At 47.6% G+C, this 20472-nt stretch overlaps 1 protein-coding gene across 1 annotated transcript in view; it reads left to right on the plus strand.

The window, feature by feature from the left end:
• The first annotated feature begins 211 nt into the window (after nucleotides 1-211).
• RCAN1 (regulator of calcineurin 1) overlaps nucleotides 212-20472 on the plus strand; it is a 121844-nt gene continuing 101583 nt past the window's right edge. The window contains exon 1 of the mRNA XM_068971386.1: nucleotides 212-466. Coding sequence (XP_068827487.1) covers nucleotides 212-466 — 255 coding nt within the window. The remainder of the gene's footprint in view (nucleotides 467-20472) is intronic.

The following is a 20472-nucleotide window of genomic DNA, read 5'->3' on the forward strand; positions in this document are numbered from 1 at the left end:
CCACGTGGGCCGGCCTTAAAGGGCCCGCGGATATCTCAGCCGTAGCTCTGCCCTCTGTGGCCGGCTGGGGCCCCCGAAAGGAAAGGCGGCGGGCGGGGCCCGGCGCTCTCCCGGAGCCGCGGTGACCGCCGCCGGCTGCAACGCGAGCCCCGAGGCGGCGGACCGGAGAGGGGCGCGAGGATCCCGCGTGGGGCCGCGCGGGCGCGAGGTCATGGAGGACAGCTCCGCCGGGCCCCGGCTCGGGGCGGCGGCCGAAGCGGCCGAAGCGGCCGAGGCGCGAGCGCAGCCCGGGTACACGCTGCGGCCCTTCGCGCCGTTCTCGGGGGCGGCCGGGCCCGACGAGGGCGGCGGCGACTGGAGCTTCATCGACTGCGAGATGATGGAGGAGGTGGACCTGCAGGACCTGCCCAGCGCCACCATCGCCTGCCACCTGGACCCGCGCGTGTTCGTGGATGGCCTGTGCCGGGTGAGGGCCCGGGCGCGGCGGCCCGTCGGGCGGAGGGCGGACACTTGTTGCCGGGACGAGGTGGCGCCGAGGTCCGGGGCCGGCTCGGGGCAGCCTCTTCAAGCCGGGCCGCCGGCGGAGGAACGCAGCGATGTCCCCGGCCACCCTGCCTCGGTTCCCCTCTGTCCCGGCTGGGGTGGGAGCGCCCTCCCCGAGATCCCGGGTTCCCTAGCACCTGCCGGGCCGCGCGCTGCCCGCCCATGGTGGGGATCTTCAGAGGGACTTGCCTTTCACCTGGGCTGGCTGGTAACCACCTCCCAGAGATGCCCCTGCCCCCCCTCCCGCCCCCCCGGCCCCGGGTGTGAACTCGGGTGCGTTAGAAGGGCCACATCGCAGGAGACGATCGGAGCATGAATTAGCTGCCCAAATGGCCGGGGATGCGCGTACCCTCACCTTGAGTCTTGGGTCGTGCCGGGCACTTTACTTAACTCCTTTGAGGAGGGGTCACTTCATTCATAGGGAGGAGGAAACAGACATTTGTCTGCGCGACGTTGACTCACTGTACATAAATAGGACGGTGTCTCCGCATTCTCAATCTGCACGCCTGGGAAGGAAAGCCAATGTTTGGGTGAGAAGCTGCGGTTGCTCTTTATCCAGCGCTTGGCCAGTTTTGGTCGAATGGTGTTGGGGGGAAGGGGCCATTTGCTAGGCCTTTGAGCATAGTTAGTCGGGAATCCCGCTCCCTGAAGAGGGGGTGGGGCAGGGGACACTCAGTAAAGGGGGAGTTGGATTTTGTTTTCTGCTTTTATTTTCCCCTCCAGATCCCCACATTTTAGACACGTTGGAGGGTGAGGGGGCAGGTATGAGTAACAGATGGTGGTGGGGAGGAGGGATTTATTTTTGATCTGCAATCAGTGTGCAGAGTAAAATGTGTACCTCCGCTGGCGTTGCAGGATAAAGCCTGCCTTGGAGAGAGATGCCCCATTAGGGGAGCAGCTATCAAAGAAAGTGCTGCTTTCGGATGCTTGGCTCTGAGTCCGCGGTTAAGTGTCAGTGAACTGGAGTTGAAGGCGGCTGCCAAGAGGGACAACATTGGAACAGAGATTGGTGCCCTTAAGACCCATGTGTTTATCAGGTACAGGCCCATCTACTCTCAGAAAGGATGTCCAGTGCTATGTGCTTAGATAAGGGTCCGTGCATGCTTTCTAAAGCTACAGTTGGCACAAATACAGGGTCTAACTCCTTTCACTCTAAAACCTTTTCTCTTCTTGAGGCTGAGGTCTGTCAGTATATGGAGTTTCTTTCTTACTGGTCCTAGGCAGTCATGCCAAAGGAGCAAGATCAGATCATACAAGATGTCGCTTGTGTGCCTAGCAGTCTCATAGTTTTGCAGTCTTCCCTGTGTCAGAGACCATCCTGAAATTGCTGCATCTGAAATGTTTCCCACCTTGCAAGCTCTTCACTTTAACAAATGGGTAGAGATTCTGCTTTGAGCCAGGCACTCACTGTTCTAGGCTCTGAGGGCACAGCAGTGAAGAAAAGAGCCTTTCTGCCTTCAGGACTGGCATTTTTGTTGGGGAAAACAAGACAATAAACAAATATATATGAAATAGGTCAGGAGGTGATGGTACTATAGGAAAGAAATTGGCCTTAGGAGATGGGGAGGGGAGGGTGACTGCTGTTTTACCAGAAGACGATCGGGGAAAGGCTTACTCACAGGGTACTGTTTTAAGCAGAGACACCGTTCATTTATTCTTTTACTGTTTAGCGAATGCTTCCTGTGCTTCAGGTGCTGTTTTAGGCCCAGTGGACAGAGTGGTGAACACGATGAGCTTTCTGCTTATGTTCTAGCAGAGGCTGAGAAAGGGGGAGACAGTTTTTAAAAAGGAATGCACAGGTGGGAATCAGGCTGGTGTGATAGGGAGTGGCCGAGGAGAGGACAGAGAGTAGGCTGTGCCAGCCAGGACCTAGCAGGGATACTGCAGTGGTTCCGGAGGGGTAATGAAGAACCGGTTGGTGGGGGCAGGACTGAGGCAATCAACAGAGAGTGTTGGATGGAGGGAAGTCCTGTTGCTGGGACCCTAGGGGAGGAATCTTCTGGCAGGAGCTACAGACATGGAGGGATGGAACTGAGGTGCTGAAGCAGCGAGCTGCAAGTTAAGAAGTATCCCAGCTTGCCCCAGCTTTCTGATCTCATCATTGGTGGAACCAAGCTGGCAGCCAGGAAGCTGGGGACTCCAAGCAATGCAGCTGGTAGGTGGGGTCAGGGCTCAGAGAAGGTGGAGGGGGCGAACACAGCTCTGGGATCAGTGCCGGTAAAGAGGACCTGCAGAGAGAGTCAGCCTGCAGGCCGTTTTACACCAAGTGGCCCCAGAAGGCCACTCCGCACTGCTTGGGTGTGGCTGGCAGGAAGAAGCTCCCCATGTAGATTGTTGTGTGGTGGGCCTCCAGGCAGAGGGCATAGCAGATGTGGAAGTTCCAGGGCAAGGATGAGCGAAGGCCTTTCCAGGGCCCAGTGAGGGAGGTGGTGGTGGCCAAGGTTGGATGCAGCCAGGGAACGGTTCCTTGGGAGCCTGGGAGGCCCTGGGAAGGATTCGGGTCCTGTACTAATTAAAAGCTAGCTGGAGAATGGCTTTGGGGAAGGAGGTTGAGTGGACAGGAGAGGCAGCAAGGAGACCCCTTGTGAGGATCTTAGCTTGGGTTGTCAGGGGAGCTGGCCAGGTGTTTGCACTAGGCTTGTGGGGTTGGAAACCATGCTCTCTTCTCCATGCAGGGCTCAGGAGCCTCCGAATGTGGGCTGGGGGAGCTCTGTGTCTTGGTCGCCCATCTACAGGGTCCTTCAGACCACTGGAAAGCCTTCCAGGAGAAAGCTAGTCTCTCATTTAGCCAACACCACCCCTCCAGGTGGGAAGATGCGGCTTCTGAGATTTCAGTTGGACAACTTTATCGTTTTGGAGGCCATTTTTCCTAAAGCTGGAGTGTCGCCTTGGGGTGCTGTAGTGAAAATGTGATTCTACTTGAGGTCAGCAGTGTCTGACCCTTGAGTAGGCAGACTGTTAACTGTGTTGCCCACAGAGGTCCCCTTTGTGCTGGTAGTCTGGCCATGTGGGTATCTTTATCTAGTCTGTTGGAGGGTCACCTGGATGAGTGACAGTGTCTTAACCCGTTAAAGCTACTGTAACAAAATACCACAGACTGATGGCTTCTAAACAACAGGAACTTATTTCACGCAGTTGTGGAGGCCAGCATGGCTGGGTGAGGGCCCTCTTGTGGGTTATAGGCTCCTCTGTGCCCTCATGCAGTGGAACGGATGAGAGAGCTCTGTGGGGGTCTCTTACAAGGGCACTAATCCCATTATGAGGGCCCCACCCTCATGATCCTTAATAACCTCTGAATAGCTGATACCATCATCTTCGAGGGGGAGCACATCAGTCTATGAATTTGGGGGAAACAGGCATCCAGAGGGTGGCAGGTGATGTGAAGGAAAAAGGCTGTGTCAGTGTTCTTCCCATGTGTTCATGTCATTCTCTGACCTTCATCTTAAAGGAAAGAAAGAAATTGACCCGAACTATCGGTTCATTTCCTGGTGGCACAGACAGTAAAGAAACCGCCTGCAATGCAGAAGATCCAGAGTTCAATCCCTGGGTTGGGAAGGTCCCCTGAAGAAGGGAATGGCAACCCACCCCAGTATTCTTGCCTGGAAAATTCACTGGACTGAGGAGACTGCACGCGACAGTCCATGGGGTCGCAAAGAGTCAGACAGGACTGAGCAACTGACATCATTTCATTAGGGAGTTAATACTGGAAGCTCATTTTCTAACTATCACAGTTGGATCTGGTATGTAAAATGTATTTTTGTTAGCTGGATCATCATCCAGTATTGTAAATTATTTATAATCAACATGTTCATTAATTGTTTATCTAAAAAATGAAGCCATATCATCATTAATTTCAAATAATTAAGAGATTCACACCATTACAAATAAATGAAAACTTTTATTAAAATAAGATTATTTTTCTGTTGTACATATGTTTGCTTAGCATATTCCACTGCCGTATTCTTTTTGTGAACCTTTTTGCTTTTTACTGAGAAAGTAGAGCTGTGCTTTGCACCAGTAATTACCTGTGCTTTGGATTGTTGGCAGCGGTTGGCTGGTTCTCTGGAGTAAGAGTTCAGTTAGTTGTCACCAAGCTAACCAGAAGTTTAGAGTTCTCACATAATATTGTTAGTTTCCAGGCAGTAGAGATGGTTCCATAGAGTAATGGAAACGAACACCATGTTTCTGTTGTCTGAGCCATGAATGTATATTTGATCGACAGGCTAATTTGGAAAATGCTAATCATAGAAAAATTCACTCTCCTAGTGAATAAACTCACCTTTCTTAAAACAAACGCCCATGTAAGATTTGTGATACTGCCATGCTGCTGCCACTGCTAAGTTGCCTCAGTCGTGTCCGACTCTGTGCGACCCCATAGACGGCAGCCCGCCAGGCTCCCCCGTCCCTGGAATTCTCCAGGCAAGAACACTGCAGGGGGTTGCCATTTCCTTCTCCAATCCATGAAAGTGAAAAGTCAAAGTGAAGTCGCTCAGTCGTGTCTGACACCCAGCGACCCCATGGACTGCAGCCCACCAGGCTCCTCCGTCCATGGGATCTTCCAGGAAAGAGTACTGGACTGGGTTGTCATTGCCTTCTCCGGATACTGCCATAACTTTCCTTTAAAAACATGAAATATCCTGATGGTTGTGAAAGGAGTTGGAGCGGTATCCTTAAATTCTTTTTATCAGTGAAGGCCCCTGAGCAGTTCGCAAAATGCCTGTGCCCAGGCCCCTCCAGACCAACTCCAGTCTCGTCCTGGGAGTCTTGGCCTGGGAGACTCCCCAATGTGATTCTAATTGGGAGACAGGATTGATGACCACCATCTAGCCAAAAGGGGTCTAGCCTGACCAGAATCGTTGTCATATCATGAACATATCCTTGAGTCATCGATCACTGGTTCCACTCTCAGCCAGATCTGTGCCCTGGTCTCCTCCAGTCCAAGATGAGAGTCAGGGCCATGCTCTGAGGCCTCCCTTCTCCTAAGCGCCATTTGACCTCGTGGCTGTAAAGCAGGGTGACTGGCCGTCATGCTGAGAGCCTAGCCTTTGGGACAAGAGCAAGAACACCTCCTCGAGCGTGGGCTTGCCTCGCCTGCCCTCCATGCTCATCCCCTTGTGCCGCTGCGTGCTCTCCTGCTGCTGCTAAGTCGCTTCAGTTGTGTCCGACTCCGTGCGACCCGGTAGAGGGCAGCCCACCAGCCTTCTCTGTCCACAGGATTCTCTCCACCAGACGTCAGATCCCAGACTTGTCCTCCCAAAGCCTGTAGTTTGGTAGTAAACAAGTTATCACTCAGTAGTGATCTGATGATTGAAACGTTGGGGAGATCCCACGTGGCACAGCTGAAGTGCGTGGTTTCCGCTTGCGTGGCTGTTATGTGCTTGGCCATGTGGCTGTCTGTGCCTGTCCCGAGTCAGCCTGTGGCAGCATGCTGTCAAAGGTGACACTCCGGCAGCAGAGTTGACAGTTAGGCTCCGCTGCAGCGTGGCACCCCCGCCTGCCCGGACCATTGGCACTTCTCAGCCTAGTGTCGCTGGCTCTCTCAGACTTGAACCAGCCTCACCTTTCCCCGTAAACCTCAAGTGTGGAGAGATCTTAAGCCAATATGGTATGCTTTAGTTTATTTGGGAAAGTTCAGAATGTTCTAAGTTTAAAGAAAAGCCCACCTATTACATACGTGCAAAGTTTACAGTTATCCGCCGTTTCCCTAATTTCAGAATTTCTGGCTCATATATAAACAAACAGAGACTATATTAACGTCCATGAGGTTCTTTTGATCTCTCCTCCCTGTTCCTCTCCCTCACAAGCATTCGATCCCCTTTCCAGCTCAACCCATCAGCACCCTTCATTCATTGCCCAAAGCACGTCTTCTTCGGTGCAGTCGTTTTCAGGCCTCTTGTCAGCAACTACAGACATTTCAAGCCCCAAGACAATTACGTAAAGGAACCGGAAAAAAAAAAAAAAAAGGCTTTGTGATAGAACAGCTAAAGCAGAGGCTGTTTCATTGCAGTGTTTATATTTCAAGCCCTACTTCTTTCTAAAATGGCCAGCAGGTGACACGGTCCGTTCTTTTTGCCTACAGGCCACCCTGTTCTGTGCCGGCCCCACTCCTGTCACGGTGATGGTGCTGTGCACGTCAGTGTGTGTTGGGGGTGGGCTGGGGAGTCGCCTCCTCGGTGTATGTTTTCTGCACACAATTGTTTGGACCCGTTTCAAGGGCTGAGGAGTGCTAGTCGTTCAAATACAATTCAGTTGCGACAGAGAATTTTTTCCTTTGTAAATACTAATCAGCGCATGGAGATGCTGGCACTTAATGAAACTATAAGTGACTCTGCTCTGTTCTCTGAGCTGCTGCAACTTCAGTTGCGTCCACCTCTGTGACCCCATAGACGGCAGCCCACCAGGCTCCCCCGTCCCTGGGATTCTCCAGGCAAAAACGCTGGAGTGGGTTGCCATTTCCTTCTTCAATGCATGAAAGTGAAAAGTGAAAGGGAAATCGCTCTGAGCAGTGATGGGCTATACCATGGCCATACCAGAGTGGGTTACCATTCCCTTCTTCAGGGGAATCTTCCTGATCCAGGGATCGAACCTATAACACTATAAAAGAATGTGATTTTAGACTCCACTACTTAATGTAAGTAAAATACCTGGTTGATAGGTTTACAGCAAAAGCTGTCAGTCTATATACTTCTGAACTGAAAGTTCAGGAAACAAAAGCTTTTTTTTTTTTTTTAACATTGGGAAGGCTCAGTACTTTTCCTTTCATTACTAATTTCAGCATGTGCAATATGTAGTTCCCATGTGTAACCATAATTAACACCAGAGAAAAAGGTGTTGAGGTTGGCCTGAATTCAGAATTGAAAGACAAAAATGTTATTGAATTCAGAAAGCTAATATTGGAGGTTTTTTTTTCATTCAACAATAGCTTGTTTTACTTTGTCAGCTTTATCATTTTCGTTAAATTTTCTGCTTTACCTTACTGATAATAAAATAGTTTCTGTTCATTTACATGAGTCGCTTTCTGTGTAATATATACCATTTCATCATTTTACAAGAACTCTATGAAATTGGTACTATTATTCCCATTCTACAGATGTGAAAACTGAGGCCAGGAGAGGCCAAGTAACCTGTCCCAGGTCACATAGTAAGTGCTGGCCCTATGATGCAAACCTGCTTTCGTGTTAATTTCTCGATCATTTCTGACTCTTTGCGACCCCATGGACTGTAGCTCACCAAACTCCTGTCCATGAAATTCTCCAGGCAAGAATACTGGAATGGATAGCCATTTCCTTTTCCAGGGGATCTTCCTGGCCCAGGGATCAAACCCCACTCTCCTACATTGCACAAAACTGGTTTTAGCCAACTCCAAAGCCTGTTCTGGAATCATTTACACTATGCAGTAATGCATGTGAATTTTTCATATCTTTCACATCTTATTTCAGCCCTAGGATAGCTCTATGAATAAAGTTCTTTTATCCACAGGAAACTGAGGTTCAGATGAATTACAACTCTGTTATTCTCTCAGCCATTTATTTATATTTAACAGATATATTTGAGTGCTTTTGGGACATCGGTTGCAGCCCTGATGACATTCTTGGGTTCAAGCAGAAGGCAGTACCTGGGTGCTGGAGCCAGACAGACCTGGACTTAAATCCTGGCTCCATCACTTCACTCATTTATTCATTCATTCAACTCAGTCACTCCTTCCTTCAGTCATTCATTCATTCACTCGTTCAACAAGTGTTTTTTAAGATAATGTTTGAATTTTATTTTTATTATTGTCATTGAATTTATGCATTTTGATACATTTTTAAATTTATTTTTTTAAAATATAGTAACACATTCACATTGTTCAAAACCCAGAAAATATTAAAAGGTACATAGTGAAAAGTCTTTCTCCAATCCTTGATAGTCAGTCCTCTCAAAAGTATGATTTTTGGTAAACTTTCTGCTTCCGGAGTTTCTATATGCATATTTGAATATAACATGGGTATTTCACTAGACTTTCATCTCTTTGCCCTTGACACACTAAAGTTGCATATTTGTTCACTGTTCTGTATCTTGATGTTTTCCCCACATAACAGTATAGCTTGGAGATGTTTCTATAATGGTACACAGAAAGGTATCATTTTTTCCTGCTGTATAGTATTCCATTGCACACATACTATACTTTGTTTAACCAGCCCCTATTGGTAGATATTTGGTTTGTTTCCTAATTTTTCCTGTTACACATGACTTTTCCATGAGTCACTTCAGATGGGTGGCAGAGAATTCGTCTAGTCAAAGGGCATATTCATTTTAACACGTGTTTCTCAGGGCCTGCTGTGTTCTGAGTACTGTGCTGGTGGCAAGGCCCTCTGTAGGACCCCAGATGAGTCAGTCAACCTCCCCAGGCCCCCAGTCTGCCCAGTTGCAGAAGGAGGACAGTAATCCCACCCCCACAGTCTCGGTGAGGTCATTGTGAGAGGTCACAGCCCTCGGTGAATGACAGACAGCAGCCTTCCTCCTGGTGCTCACAGGCCAGCAGGGAAGACACGTGATTTGTTTTTTAATTGTGTATGCTATGTAAATACAGCCTAAGGGCTTCATGGGTTTCACAGATGACTCAGTAGTAAAGAACTTGCCTTCCAGTGCAGGAGATACGGGTTTGATCCCTGGGTCAGGAAGATGCCCTGGAGAAGGAAATGGCAACCCACTCCAGTATCCTTGCCTGGAGAATCCCATGGAGAGAGGAGCATGGCGGGCTACAGCCCATGTACTCGCAAAGAGCTGGACACAACTGAGCACATATACACACACACACATGCAAGGGCTTAACAGATCCATAACAAACCACCTGTCCTTGGGCGAGATGTCCACCCAGACCTCTGCTGCTTCATCTATGAAGTGAGCAGGTTGAGCTGGATCAGCTCAGTGGGGTTGCTTCTGGCTCTTCCATTGGTAGAGTGCAGCCCCTTTGCCCCTTGCTACCCCAAAGGATTTCCCCAGCAGGAACTGGCTCAGCAACAGAATGTTCCCTAGTGTGACCGTGACTCTAGTTCTCTTCCACCCGGCTTTCCAGCCTCGCACCTGTAGGGGAGACAGAACCCTGCCTCTGCCTGTCCTAGGTTTTCAGCTGTGACTCTTTAAGAAAAAGATGGATCACAAGAGAAAAACAGTTATTAACGCATGCAGCATGCATCAGGGGGGAGAACCCTCAGCACGACAACGTGGAGACTTAGAACTTGGCTTGTACAGCCTCTTCAACGAAGAATAAATTGATAAGAGAAACGGTAGGAGGGAGGGAAGCCATTTCAGGCTTCCAGCTCGCTGCAGGGAAGTCAGTTCATGGGAGGAAGCCGATGGGCACGTTGGCACACTCCTCCATGAGATTCTGGAACGTCTCCATTAAGAGGGTCATGTATATCCTACCTTCAGGCAAGAAAGAGAGGGAGGATGGAGGTTTCCTGCATATGTGCTTTGTAACTGCCTTCAGCTCCAAATAACTTTTATGTTGAAGAGGCATACTCGGGGGGTGACATTCTGGCTTCCCCATCCCCACACTCCTGCCTTACCCTGCAGTGGTCCCTGGGAAGCCTGTCTGCCGGTTTATGGAAGAGAGAAGGTCAATTTCGGTCACTTAACGCTTGTGTCTGTAATTGGTCTTGGAAGTTTCATTGCTCCAAGAGGAACATGTGTCAGAGACACTCTACTTGACCCCACAGCCAATTCTGTCCAGTTGCCATTTGAGAGTTTGCCAGAGGTTTATCCTTACAAAGCCAGAACATTTGAGTGCATCTTTTCTCTTTTTTTAAAGTTTGTCCATTACTAGGGGCTTTTACAGATCTCCTGATAGTCATTTATTGTTGACAGGGTGACTCTATGCTCCAGTTTGCCCATCTCGTCCCACGAAGGTAGTAGTCCCCTCTTTCATCTGAAGTTTGAGTGATCACTTATATACGTACTTAGTATTTATATAGTTCATGATAAACACCCTATTAGTGCTTACCGTTGGCCAAATATTTTATGTACATTGTTAGATTTCATCCTTCTTGTGCTTAGTTGCTCAGCTGTGTCTGACTCTTTGCAGCGCTATGCCCTGTAGCCTTCCAGGCTTCTCTGTTCGTGGGATTCTCCAGGCAAGAATGCTGGACTGGGTAGCCATCCCCTTCTCCAGGGGAATCTTCCCAACCCAACATTGCAGGCGAATTCTTTACTGTCTGAGCCACCAGGGAAGCCTACTCATCCTTCTTAACAACCTTCTGTGATAGATACTGTATTTGCCCATTTTACAGATGACAACGTCTTTCTGCTGCCTTTGCAAAGCTAATCAGCACATAGAATCCCGTGGCAACTGGGCATCAGATTCTGGGCGCAGCTACAGAACGATGGCAGACAGGACCTTGGGCTCAAGCCTTCCTCATTTCTGCAGGGAGGAATCAAGGCTCAGAGCGGTGCTGAGGTTTCCTGAGGGGGAACTCACTACATACTAGCAGAACTAGAATTTTCTCCCAGCCCGCCAGTTACACTGCTTGTCTGATTTCCTGTGCAATGCTGTCCTCCCCTGCCCCATCCCCCAGCCCTCGCTGAGCACGCAGAGCTGTTGTTTAGTCGGCTGAGTCGTGTCAGAATCTTTTGTGACCCCCTGGACTGTAGCCCGCCAGGCTCCTCTGTTCCATGGGATTTTCCAGGCACAAATACGGGAATAGGTTGCCATCTCCTGCTCCAGGGGGCACCCAGGGCATGTGGATAGTGAGGTGGACATCCAGAGTCTCATCGGCAGGAACAAGAAGAACTGTCACCACGCTACCGTTAGGGGCCCCCAAAGAGCAAGGTATCTGTGGCCAGTCCTGGTGGAGGGGCAGAGGAGATGGTGTCCTGAGAGCTAGTCCCGGGGCTGTTTGAACACCAGCGCCTGCCACCAGGGGGAGGTCACTTCACATAAGTTCTGCCATAGAGACTGGTGGTTGCCTTAGACTTTATTTCTCGCATTAAAGACAGAAAGTACATTTTCAGAGGGGGAACTCCCTCCTTGTGCTGCAGAAGAAGCTATCATAGTCATTGGTGTGTAATTGAAACTCGTAAGAGGAGAGACACCCCCTCCCCTCCCAGAAAGCTGGCCAAGGGAGGGGACCCTCGCTGCTGCTGGGCAATGGGACCCACTTTAGTTCCAACAGGGAACAAGGATGCTGTGCCTCAAGGAGTGACCCTCCTCTTCCAGCTGCCCCTAGTGAAGGCTGTGACATCCTCCACCCCCTGCTCTGATCTGTGGTTACTTGTTCAGACGGTGACTCAAACTATCAGGTGACTAAAACTATCAGCATAAAGAAATACAAAGAGAGCTCACTCACAGGAAGCAGGCACTTCACTGCAGAGATAAGGGCAATTTTCTGAGCTGGCTTCTGCCATTAGGTTGCTACAGAGATTAGTTTTCAAAGGCAAAGCTCTTGCTGCTGCATAGGTTGCCAGACCCCTGTGGTGACCCCTGTTCTCCGAGGAATTATCTGCTGCCCAGGCTACAGGGTAACAGCATTGTTCTGGGCTGAAGTCAGGATTTGGGACAGTTCGGGTAGGTCTCAGCTCTGCTCACACAGCTACCTTTCCATCCTAAGGTGCAGATCTCAGACGGTGATGGAGAATCCTCAGGTCGGAGTCAGCTGATTGTTGTAGCTCAGGCGCTCAGTCATGTCCAACTCTTTGTGACCCCATGGACTGTGGCACGCCATGCTTCCCTGTCTTTCACCATCTCTCAGAGTTTGCTCAGACTCACGTCCATTGAGTCTGTGATGCCATCCAACCACCTCATCCTCTATTATCCGGTTCTCATGCCCTCAATCTTTCCCAGCATCAGGGTCTTTTCCAGTGAGTCGGCTCTTCCCAGCAGGTGGCCAGAGTATTGGAGTTTCAGTTTCAGCATCAATCCTTCCAGTGAGTATTCAGGGTTGATTTCCCTTTGGGTTGACTGGTTTGATCTCCTTGCTGTCCAAGGGACTCTCAAGAATCGTCTCCAGCACCACAGTTCGAAAGCATCAATTCTTCAGCGCTCAGCCTTCTTTATGTTCCAGCTGACTATAAACTCCTAAAAACAGACCACTCACCAGCAAAACTCGCTGGGTTACAGTTCATGAACTGGCCAGGAAGCCCTTGCAGACATCTGGCAACACCTCTCCCTCTCTGGAGCAGCCCCACTGTAGGTGTATCCTTCAGACTCAACCACGTGCTTGACCCTGACACAGCATTTCCAGAGCTGTTCTCATTTTTCACATCAACTCTGAATTTGTGTATTTCTTCCCAGTGACTTACAATTTTCAGGGCACACTTGGACTCCAGTGTGTTCTGTTACCTGTTATTTCCTTGATATATCTTGGGAAATACCATCACCGAATGGTCACATAGTCTATAACCTCCACATTCAGAGTATTCCTGTTACTTGGAACACATTTAAGGTAATGACCTAGTTCTCACTACTGTGAACATGCCTGAGACGGTGGCATAGATGAGTTGGGTGGGCGTAGAGAGGTTATATGTTTGGGGGGTGACTTCCTGCATTTATTGGAGGGTAGCTGTGCAGAGGCCCAAATAGAGTCCAATGTGCTATATCCGTGGCTTGGAATGAAGCAGTAACAGCCAGCCTGTGGCTGAGATCATGAGCACATTCTTTATCTTATATCGTAAAACAAGGGCTGGGTGGTCCTTTACCCTACTAGGATACGGCGAGAATGAAATACAGCAAGGCCATGTTTGTGATAATACCTGAAGGCAGAACATACCCTGAAATGATCTGCTTAGTCTTTATCAAGGACTTTATTACTTACTTTATGATCAGAGGTTTTGTATTGAATCAGTTCAGTTCAGTTCAGTTCATTTCAGTTGCTCAGTCATGTCCGACTCTTTGCCACCCCATGGACTGCAGCACGCCAGGCTTCCCTGTCCATCACCAATTCTCGGAGCTTACTCAAACTCATGTCCATGGAGTCGGTGATGCCAGTGTATTGAATAGCCATTTCATTTTTATTTCATTTTCCTTTCTTTTCCTCCTCTGTTTTCTCTCCTAGATAGCACAGGGACCACACTGGCAGGATTACTTACTTGCGGGCTTTTTCTTGCCTGTTGTTCACTTTATTTTAATGGCTTAGCCGAGACTGAAAGCGTGCCAAAGAGAATGCACGCATTACCCCAAGAACGCCCACCTTCTTTATGGACAAATGCCTACGTTCCTTTAGGGCTTCTCGGGTGAAGAATCCTCCTGCCAATGCAGGAGACACAGGTTCAGTCCCTGGGTCGGGAAGATCCCCTGGAGAAAGAAATGGCAACCCACTCCAATATTCTTGCCCGGGAAGTCCCATGGACAGAGGAGCCTGCTGGGCTGTAGTCCATGGGGTCGCAAAAGAGTTGGGCATAACAACAACCTACCTTGGTGTTGTGTGTGTTAAAAAGAAAGCACAGAGTCAGACAGTTGAGCGATTGAGCACAGCACAGACATGTTACAGGAGCAGTAATATGCAGTAGTTACGAGGGTGGACTCCAGAGTCAAGTTGGTCTGCACTGTGAGACCTTGGTCAAGGATGTTATCTTCCCTGTGCTTCAGTCCCTTTGTAAAATGGGGTAATAAAAGTACAAGATGAAAAGGGCTAAATAAATACAGGGCTAAGAATAATACCTTCCAACTGTGAGCAGTTTTATTTCAGTGGTTACTAAAATGCAAAGACTATTGTATCGGCGTAATCCTGTGCCCAGGACAGTGTCTGCCACCAGGTCTCCTGCATTGCAGGCAGACGCTTTACCCTCTGAGCCACCAGGGAAGCCCCAATAAATATTTCTGCAGCAGTGAAAATAAAGCATTAACATTATAAGGAAAGCATTACTCTCTTAAGTTCATTAAATGTTAAGCCTTATTTTCCCAGGAGTAATTTTAGGCACCTCCAGATGCTGCCTACATTATCTTAGCCCAGTAGGCTCTGCTGGACTCCCAGGTGGCTCAGTGGTAAAGAATCTGCCTTCCATGCAGGAGACTCGAGTTTGCTCCCTGGGTCAGGAAGATCCCCTGGAGTAGGAAATGGCAACCCACTCCAGTATTCTTGCCCAGAAAATTCCATGGATAGAGGAGCCTGGCGGGCTACTGTCCACAGGGTCACAGTCAGACATGACTGAGCACACAGAGGCTCTGCAGCTTTAAAATTGTTGCACGCACACATATGCGTGTGCATGTGTGTGTGCGCATACACCCACGCCTGTATGAAATTGACAGGCTTAGATTTTCCTCAACATTTAGGCTACTGTTGTGAAACGTATTATACCAGAAGACTACCCTGGCTTGTTATCACTTGTAATGCTTAGAAAACCATGTTTTAACGTGATTGAGTGTTGCCACAATGTTGAAAACAAAGAAAACTATAAACACTTAAAAAAATAAGTCAGTAAGATAATGGACATAAAAACCATCAATTTTGTCTGAAACAAAATCATTATTGATGATGAAAAGAAATCCTAGGCTTCTCCACACACACACATACAATCCTGTATTTGAAAAATATATTGTCATCTTTGCTGGTGAGGTTTTCCCCCCTCCCTCCATCCCTCCCTTCTTCTTTCTCTCTCTCTCCGCTTCCCTCCCCTCCCTTCCCTCTCCTTTTCCTTAGAATGCCTTTTTGAGAACACATAGATCTTTTCAGAAATTCATTGTCATCTGCTGAGTCCCACGTGCTAGCTAGCCTCTGGCCTCCTTGATAGAAGGGAGCAGGTCATTCTTTGCCAAATCTCGTCCGAAGGGGGCAAAGTCAACTTGTGAGCTTCTTATCTCTGAACACTGCTGCCCTGCTTTCCATCAGATTGTGCCAGGAAAGATGACCTTCCTTAATGAAATGTATGCTGTCTGCTTAGTACTCAGTAGCCTGCTGTGCTTTTAATTACATGAACCAGTCTTTAAAAACTTGAGTCTTATCCCTGGAGCAGCATGGCACTCACAGTCTGTCCCCAGGTCAGCCATTCCAGATGGTTACATCAGAGAGTGGCACCCGTGGGGGCTGAAGATTGGATCGAAGGGCTTTAGCATAGTGTGGTCTGGGCTCGTAGTTCTTGAAGCGCTTTCTTTTTTTTTTTTTAGAATTCCAATTTTATTAGAGAATGTATCTAAAATACAGTATTTATTAAGTTATATTATTTGAATGGAAATATACTCTGTATCACAACTATAACAATTTTTATAGATAATTCATTTACATCTCTATAGTTCGAAAGTCACTAAATCATAGTGTAATTAAGATACCATTGCTACAAATATATACAAATTTAAAGTTTTTCTTTATTATACCATCTTAGAATCACAAACATTTATCTGATTTACATTACATAGATCAAGACTATTTTGCCTGATTTATATTCCACAGTTCAATTTATCCTCATATATAGATTTGCACTCAATCATCCTACCTTCTTATATTTTAAAAATAACATTTTACTGAACCATCGTGAGTGCTCATTACCCCACATTCTGTGAGCAACATCAAGGTTCTTATATTCTCTGTCACATAAAGGCTACTATCATAAGCAAAGCACCAGTCACAGCAAATCTGTCAATCATGACAGTTGGTCTAGGTTTTCACATTTTAGTAGTAAGCACGTCAGGTGAGAGATGAAGGGTCTAGAAAGCCAGATGCAAAGCAGCGAGGGCCCAGTTCACCAAGGTGGGCTTGTGCTAAGCTAAAGGGAGGCCCAAAGGCTCTCCCCTGGACGCCGCCCTGGGGCCGCCTTATTTGGGGAAAAGTCTGACTTGTCTGTTTTTCAGCGGCTGAGCCGGACGCCAGTTGGCCAACATCAGGAGTTCAGGCTCACCCTCCGCGTTGAAGTTAAGAGTACGGAATTTCAGCTTCTGCTGACTGCTAACAGAGATGGGTTTGGAGCGCCTTCTTTGTGCTTTCAGTCCAGGATAACTCAGCCTTCATCCAGCCTTCCAGTCAGACTTTAGCAAGAAGTTACTCACCGTTGTATTTACGTCTACACTGTGCCCGGGTGTTGCTGTTCAGTCGCTAAGGCGTGTCTCACTCTTTGCCCCCGCCCCCTGCCCCCATGGACTGCAGAACGCCAGGCTTCCCTGTCCTTCACCATCTCCTGGAGCTCGCTCAGACTCATGTCCATCGAGTCAGTGGTGCCATCCAACCATCTCATCCTCTGTCGTCCCCTTCTCTTCCCGCCTTCAATCTTTCCCAGCATCAGGGTCTTTTCCAATGAGTCAGTTCTTTGTATCAGTTCTTTGTGCTTTGAAGATTAATTCTTTATAAAATTTACATTTGGTCATTAAAATAAAAGCATTGATTGAAAATATCTCATCCTTTTCTCTCATTCTGTTTCTTAGAAATAACCTCTAGGTTTTATTGTACTCTTTCATATATAGTCTATATACACCATGTGTATGTATTTATAAATATCATATGATATACACTCTTTTGCTACTTGCTTTCTTAAAATACTGGACATCTTTCAATAGACTCAATGCATTTCTTTTGATAACTGCCTTGCATTTCTTAATAAGAATGCAATGTAATTTAACCAGCAATTCTTTTTTCTGTTTTTGTTAGATGTTCGGCCATGCCATGTGGCCTGACCAGGGATCAAACCCATGCCCTCTGCAGTGAGAGTTCAGAGTCTTGGCCGCTAGACCCCTAAGGAAGTCCCAGCAGTTCCTACTGGTGGGCATTTATTTTGTTTCTAGGTTGGGTGTTTTGGTTTTGTGTTTTCTTATTATGAGGAGCATCCTTACACACACCTCCCTGAGTGTCCATGGGGGACCCGTTCCAGGACGGATGGTTACCAAAATCTACAGAAGTTCGAGTCTTTTATGGTAAATGACATCATATTTGCACATGACCTTCGCAGTGTAAACACTCTGCATGCGTGCATACTTAGTCGCTCAGTTGTGTCCAACTCTTTGCAACCCTTTGGACTGTAGCTCGCCAGGCTCCTCATTCCATGAGATTCTGATGAGAATGAGGAGAATACTGGGGTGGGTTGCTCTTTTCTGGCAGGCTACAGTCCATGGGGCTGACAGAGTGGCTAACACACAGTCCTGTTCTACTTACTTAAGCCATCTTCTATGCCGCATGTGCAGGTCTGGCATCTTCCATATGCATATATGTATTCTTCACATAGAACGCCTATATATTTCTTTAGTTTGTTTTTCTGTTTTAGATTTTTCAGTGAAAATATTTCCATGTAAGCTTAAGAAATATATTAAAATATGAGATCTCCTTTTCCATTATATGTCCTTCTCCTTTCATGTAAAGGGACTGTTGTTTCCTGCATATTGATTTTGTAACCCTCTGCCATACTAAAGCCTCTTATGGTTTCTTCTGCATTTTGCAGGTGTTAAATCACATCATCTGCAAATAGTGACAGTCTTGCCATCCTCTTTGTAATACTTCTGTTTTCTTCTCTTATCCACACGGCACTTGGACATTAGATTACAGGAGCAGCAGGTGTCATCTTTGTTGTGGCCTGCCTTGAGGGCAATGTGCTGGTGTTCCACCATTGACCTTAACCTTGGCCAGGCATTGTGGTGTTTTAACTCACCTCTGGTATCTCTGACAAATACTTGCCTGTCCTAGACCCGGTTACCCGCAACAGATACACCCAGCTGTCTCATTGCTTTTCTCTTGCGTAGCACTCAGTTCTCCTTCTAAGGAAGTGACTTCAGCCTTTTGGCCAAAGTCATCATTTTCCAGTAGTTCACCAGACTGACCAACAACGCAAAGGAAAAGAGGAAAGGCACCGGCTTTGTGTTCTCTAGGTCTCTTGGAAAACACGGATCCATTCCTTTGGCCACACATGTGCGAATCTACAGAAAAGGTAATATTGTAGACGTCAGGGAACTTGATACTTGTGGGCACTGTTGACAATGGGATGCCCCCAAATGTTCCCACGGCAAGACTGGAAGAGCCCACCGTGTGACCTGGCATACTGTTGGGATTGTGGCAAACAAGCAATTTAAGGGTATGATTCCTACCAGGACAATTAATGTCCACACTGAGCATATTAGGCTTTCTAAGAGTCTAGATAGCTTCCTGAAACATGGGAAGGGAAATGATTGGGAAAAGAAGAAAGCCAAAGGGGAAGATACTTGGGTTTAACTGAAGCTCCAGCTGGTTCCACCCAGAGAAACACACTTTATAGAAACCTGCAAAAAAGGAGCTTGAGCTGCTGGAACCCATTCGCTATGAATTCATTACATAATAGATGTGAAAAAATATAAGTTCTCTGGACTATAAAAAACAAAGAAAAAGAAGTGACCTCAAGAACATTAAAAGCATTTTTATTGTAGTATTGTTGATGTACAATATTATATAAGTGTACAATGTAGTGATTCACAATTTTTGATGATTATACTCCAATTGTACTTATTATAAAGTATTGGCTATATTGCTCATGTTATAAAATATATCCTCGTAGCTTATTACTTTTATACATGATAGTTTGTGCCTTTTAATCCCCTATACCTTTATTGCTTCTGCCTCTGTCCCTCTCCCCACTGGCAACCGCTAGTTTGTTCTCTGTATCTGGGATTGGTTTCCGTTCTGTTATATTCACTAGTTTAACTTTCAGATTCCACGTGTAAGTGATACACAGTATTTCTGTCTGACTTAATTCACTTAGTGTTAAGTGACTTACCCTGCAAGTTCATCTGTGTGGTTGCAGATGGCAAAAATGTCCTTCCTTTTTATGGCTGAGTAGTATTCCATGGTATACACACGCACCGCATCTTTCAAGAACACTTTCTGGACCTTGTGTCTCTGTCTGCACAGTCTGGATGCTGCTGATGGAGTGCCCTGTGTTGATGGAAATCTTCTGTGTCTGCTCTGTCCCACGTGATCGCCGCTGAGCATCTGAGACGTGGCTGTGCCTGTGAAGCTAAATTTTATTTCATTTAAATTAATTTAATTAAAATTAATTTAAATCATGATCAACTACTGAGCACTTAAAATGCGGCTAGTGCTGCTAAGGAACTGAGTTCTTAATTTTGTATAAGTTTATTTTTTTATTTTTTTATGTTATGTTATGCTGTGTGGCACATGGGTTCCTAGTTCCTCAAACAGAGATTGAACCTGTGCTCCTTGCAGTGGAAGCACAGAGTCTTAATGACAGGACCACCGGGAAGTCCCTTAGTTTAGCTGAAATAGCCACATGTGGCTATTAGGTCCAGCACTGGGCAGCACTGGCTCTTCAGCCCTAAATAGCATGAAAGCCTAGGACGTGAGCGCAGAAAGGACCTGGCGGCTCCCGCTGTGCCCCGAGAGGTGGGGGCCGGCCTCAGATCCTCGCACGGCAAGTTCATGATTAAACAGAAGAAGCCAGGCTCCCCGTTCTTGTCTCTGGCTTTTCTCACTGTGCTTGACCCTCCCCTTAACTCCTCACTTCCCACGTCCCTTCTTCCTATGACAGCCGAAGTCCAGGTGTGTACCGACTTACACTCCTTTGATAAACACGTCTTAACCCACTGACTTCTCCACTAAGTCTGGAGGAGTCTGGCTTCCGGGCTGGTGCAGATGTAGAATTTTCAGCTCTGTGGTCTTGCCCTGCAGGGCCAAGGCTCTCTCGTGAGAAGGGCAGGTGCAGTGGGCCCAGGCGCTGTGTCTGGCCTCTCTGCCGGTGGGATCAGAACATCCTTAAACACCTGAGGATGTCTAAGATGCTCCGGCATCCTCAGGAACACCCGTTCTGCGCCCTTTCAGTTCGCGTTGTCTTCTGGTCCCGTCCTTAAAAGACTGTAAACATCGGTGCTGCCAGCATGACAGCAGGGCGTTGCTTCTTGCCCCTTGGCTAATCTAAACCCTAAGAGAACTCAGGTCCTGCAAGTCAGGGAGGGGGATAAAGAAAGCAGAGCCTTCGAGAAGGCCCTCAACCGGGGACTCCAGGGCAGAGGGAGGACCTCTGAGTCTTGAAGGGCCCCACGGCCTTGCTGTT

Source organism: Capricornis sumatraensis, chromosome 1 (assembly GCF_032405125.1).
Source record: "Capricornis sumatraensis isolate serow.1 chromosome 1, serow.2, whole genome shotgun sequence".
In the NCBI taxonomy this organism is placed as follows: domain Eukaryota; kingdom Metazoa; phylum Chordata; class Mammalia; order Artiodactyla; family Bovidae; genus Capricornis; species Capricornis sumatraensis.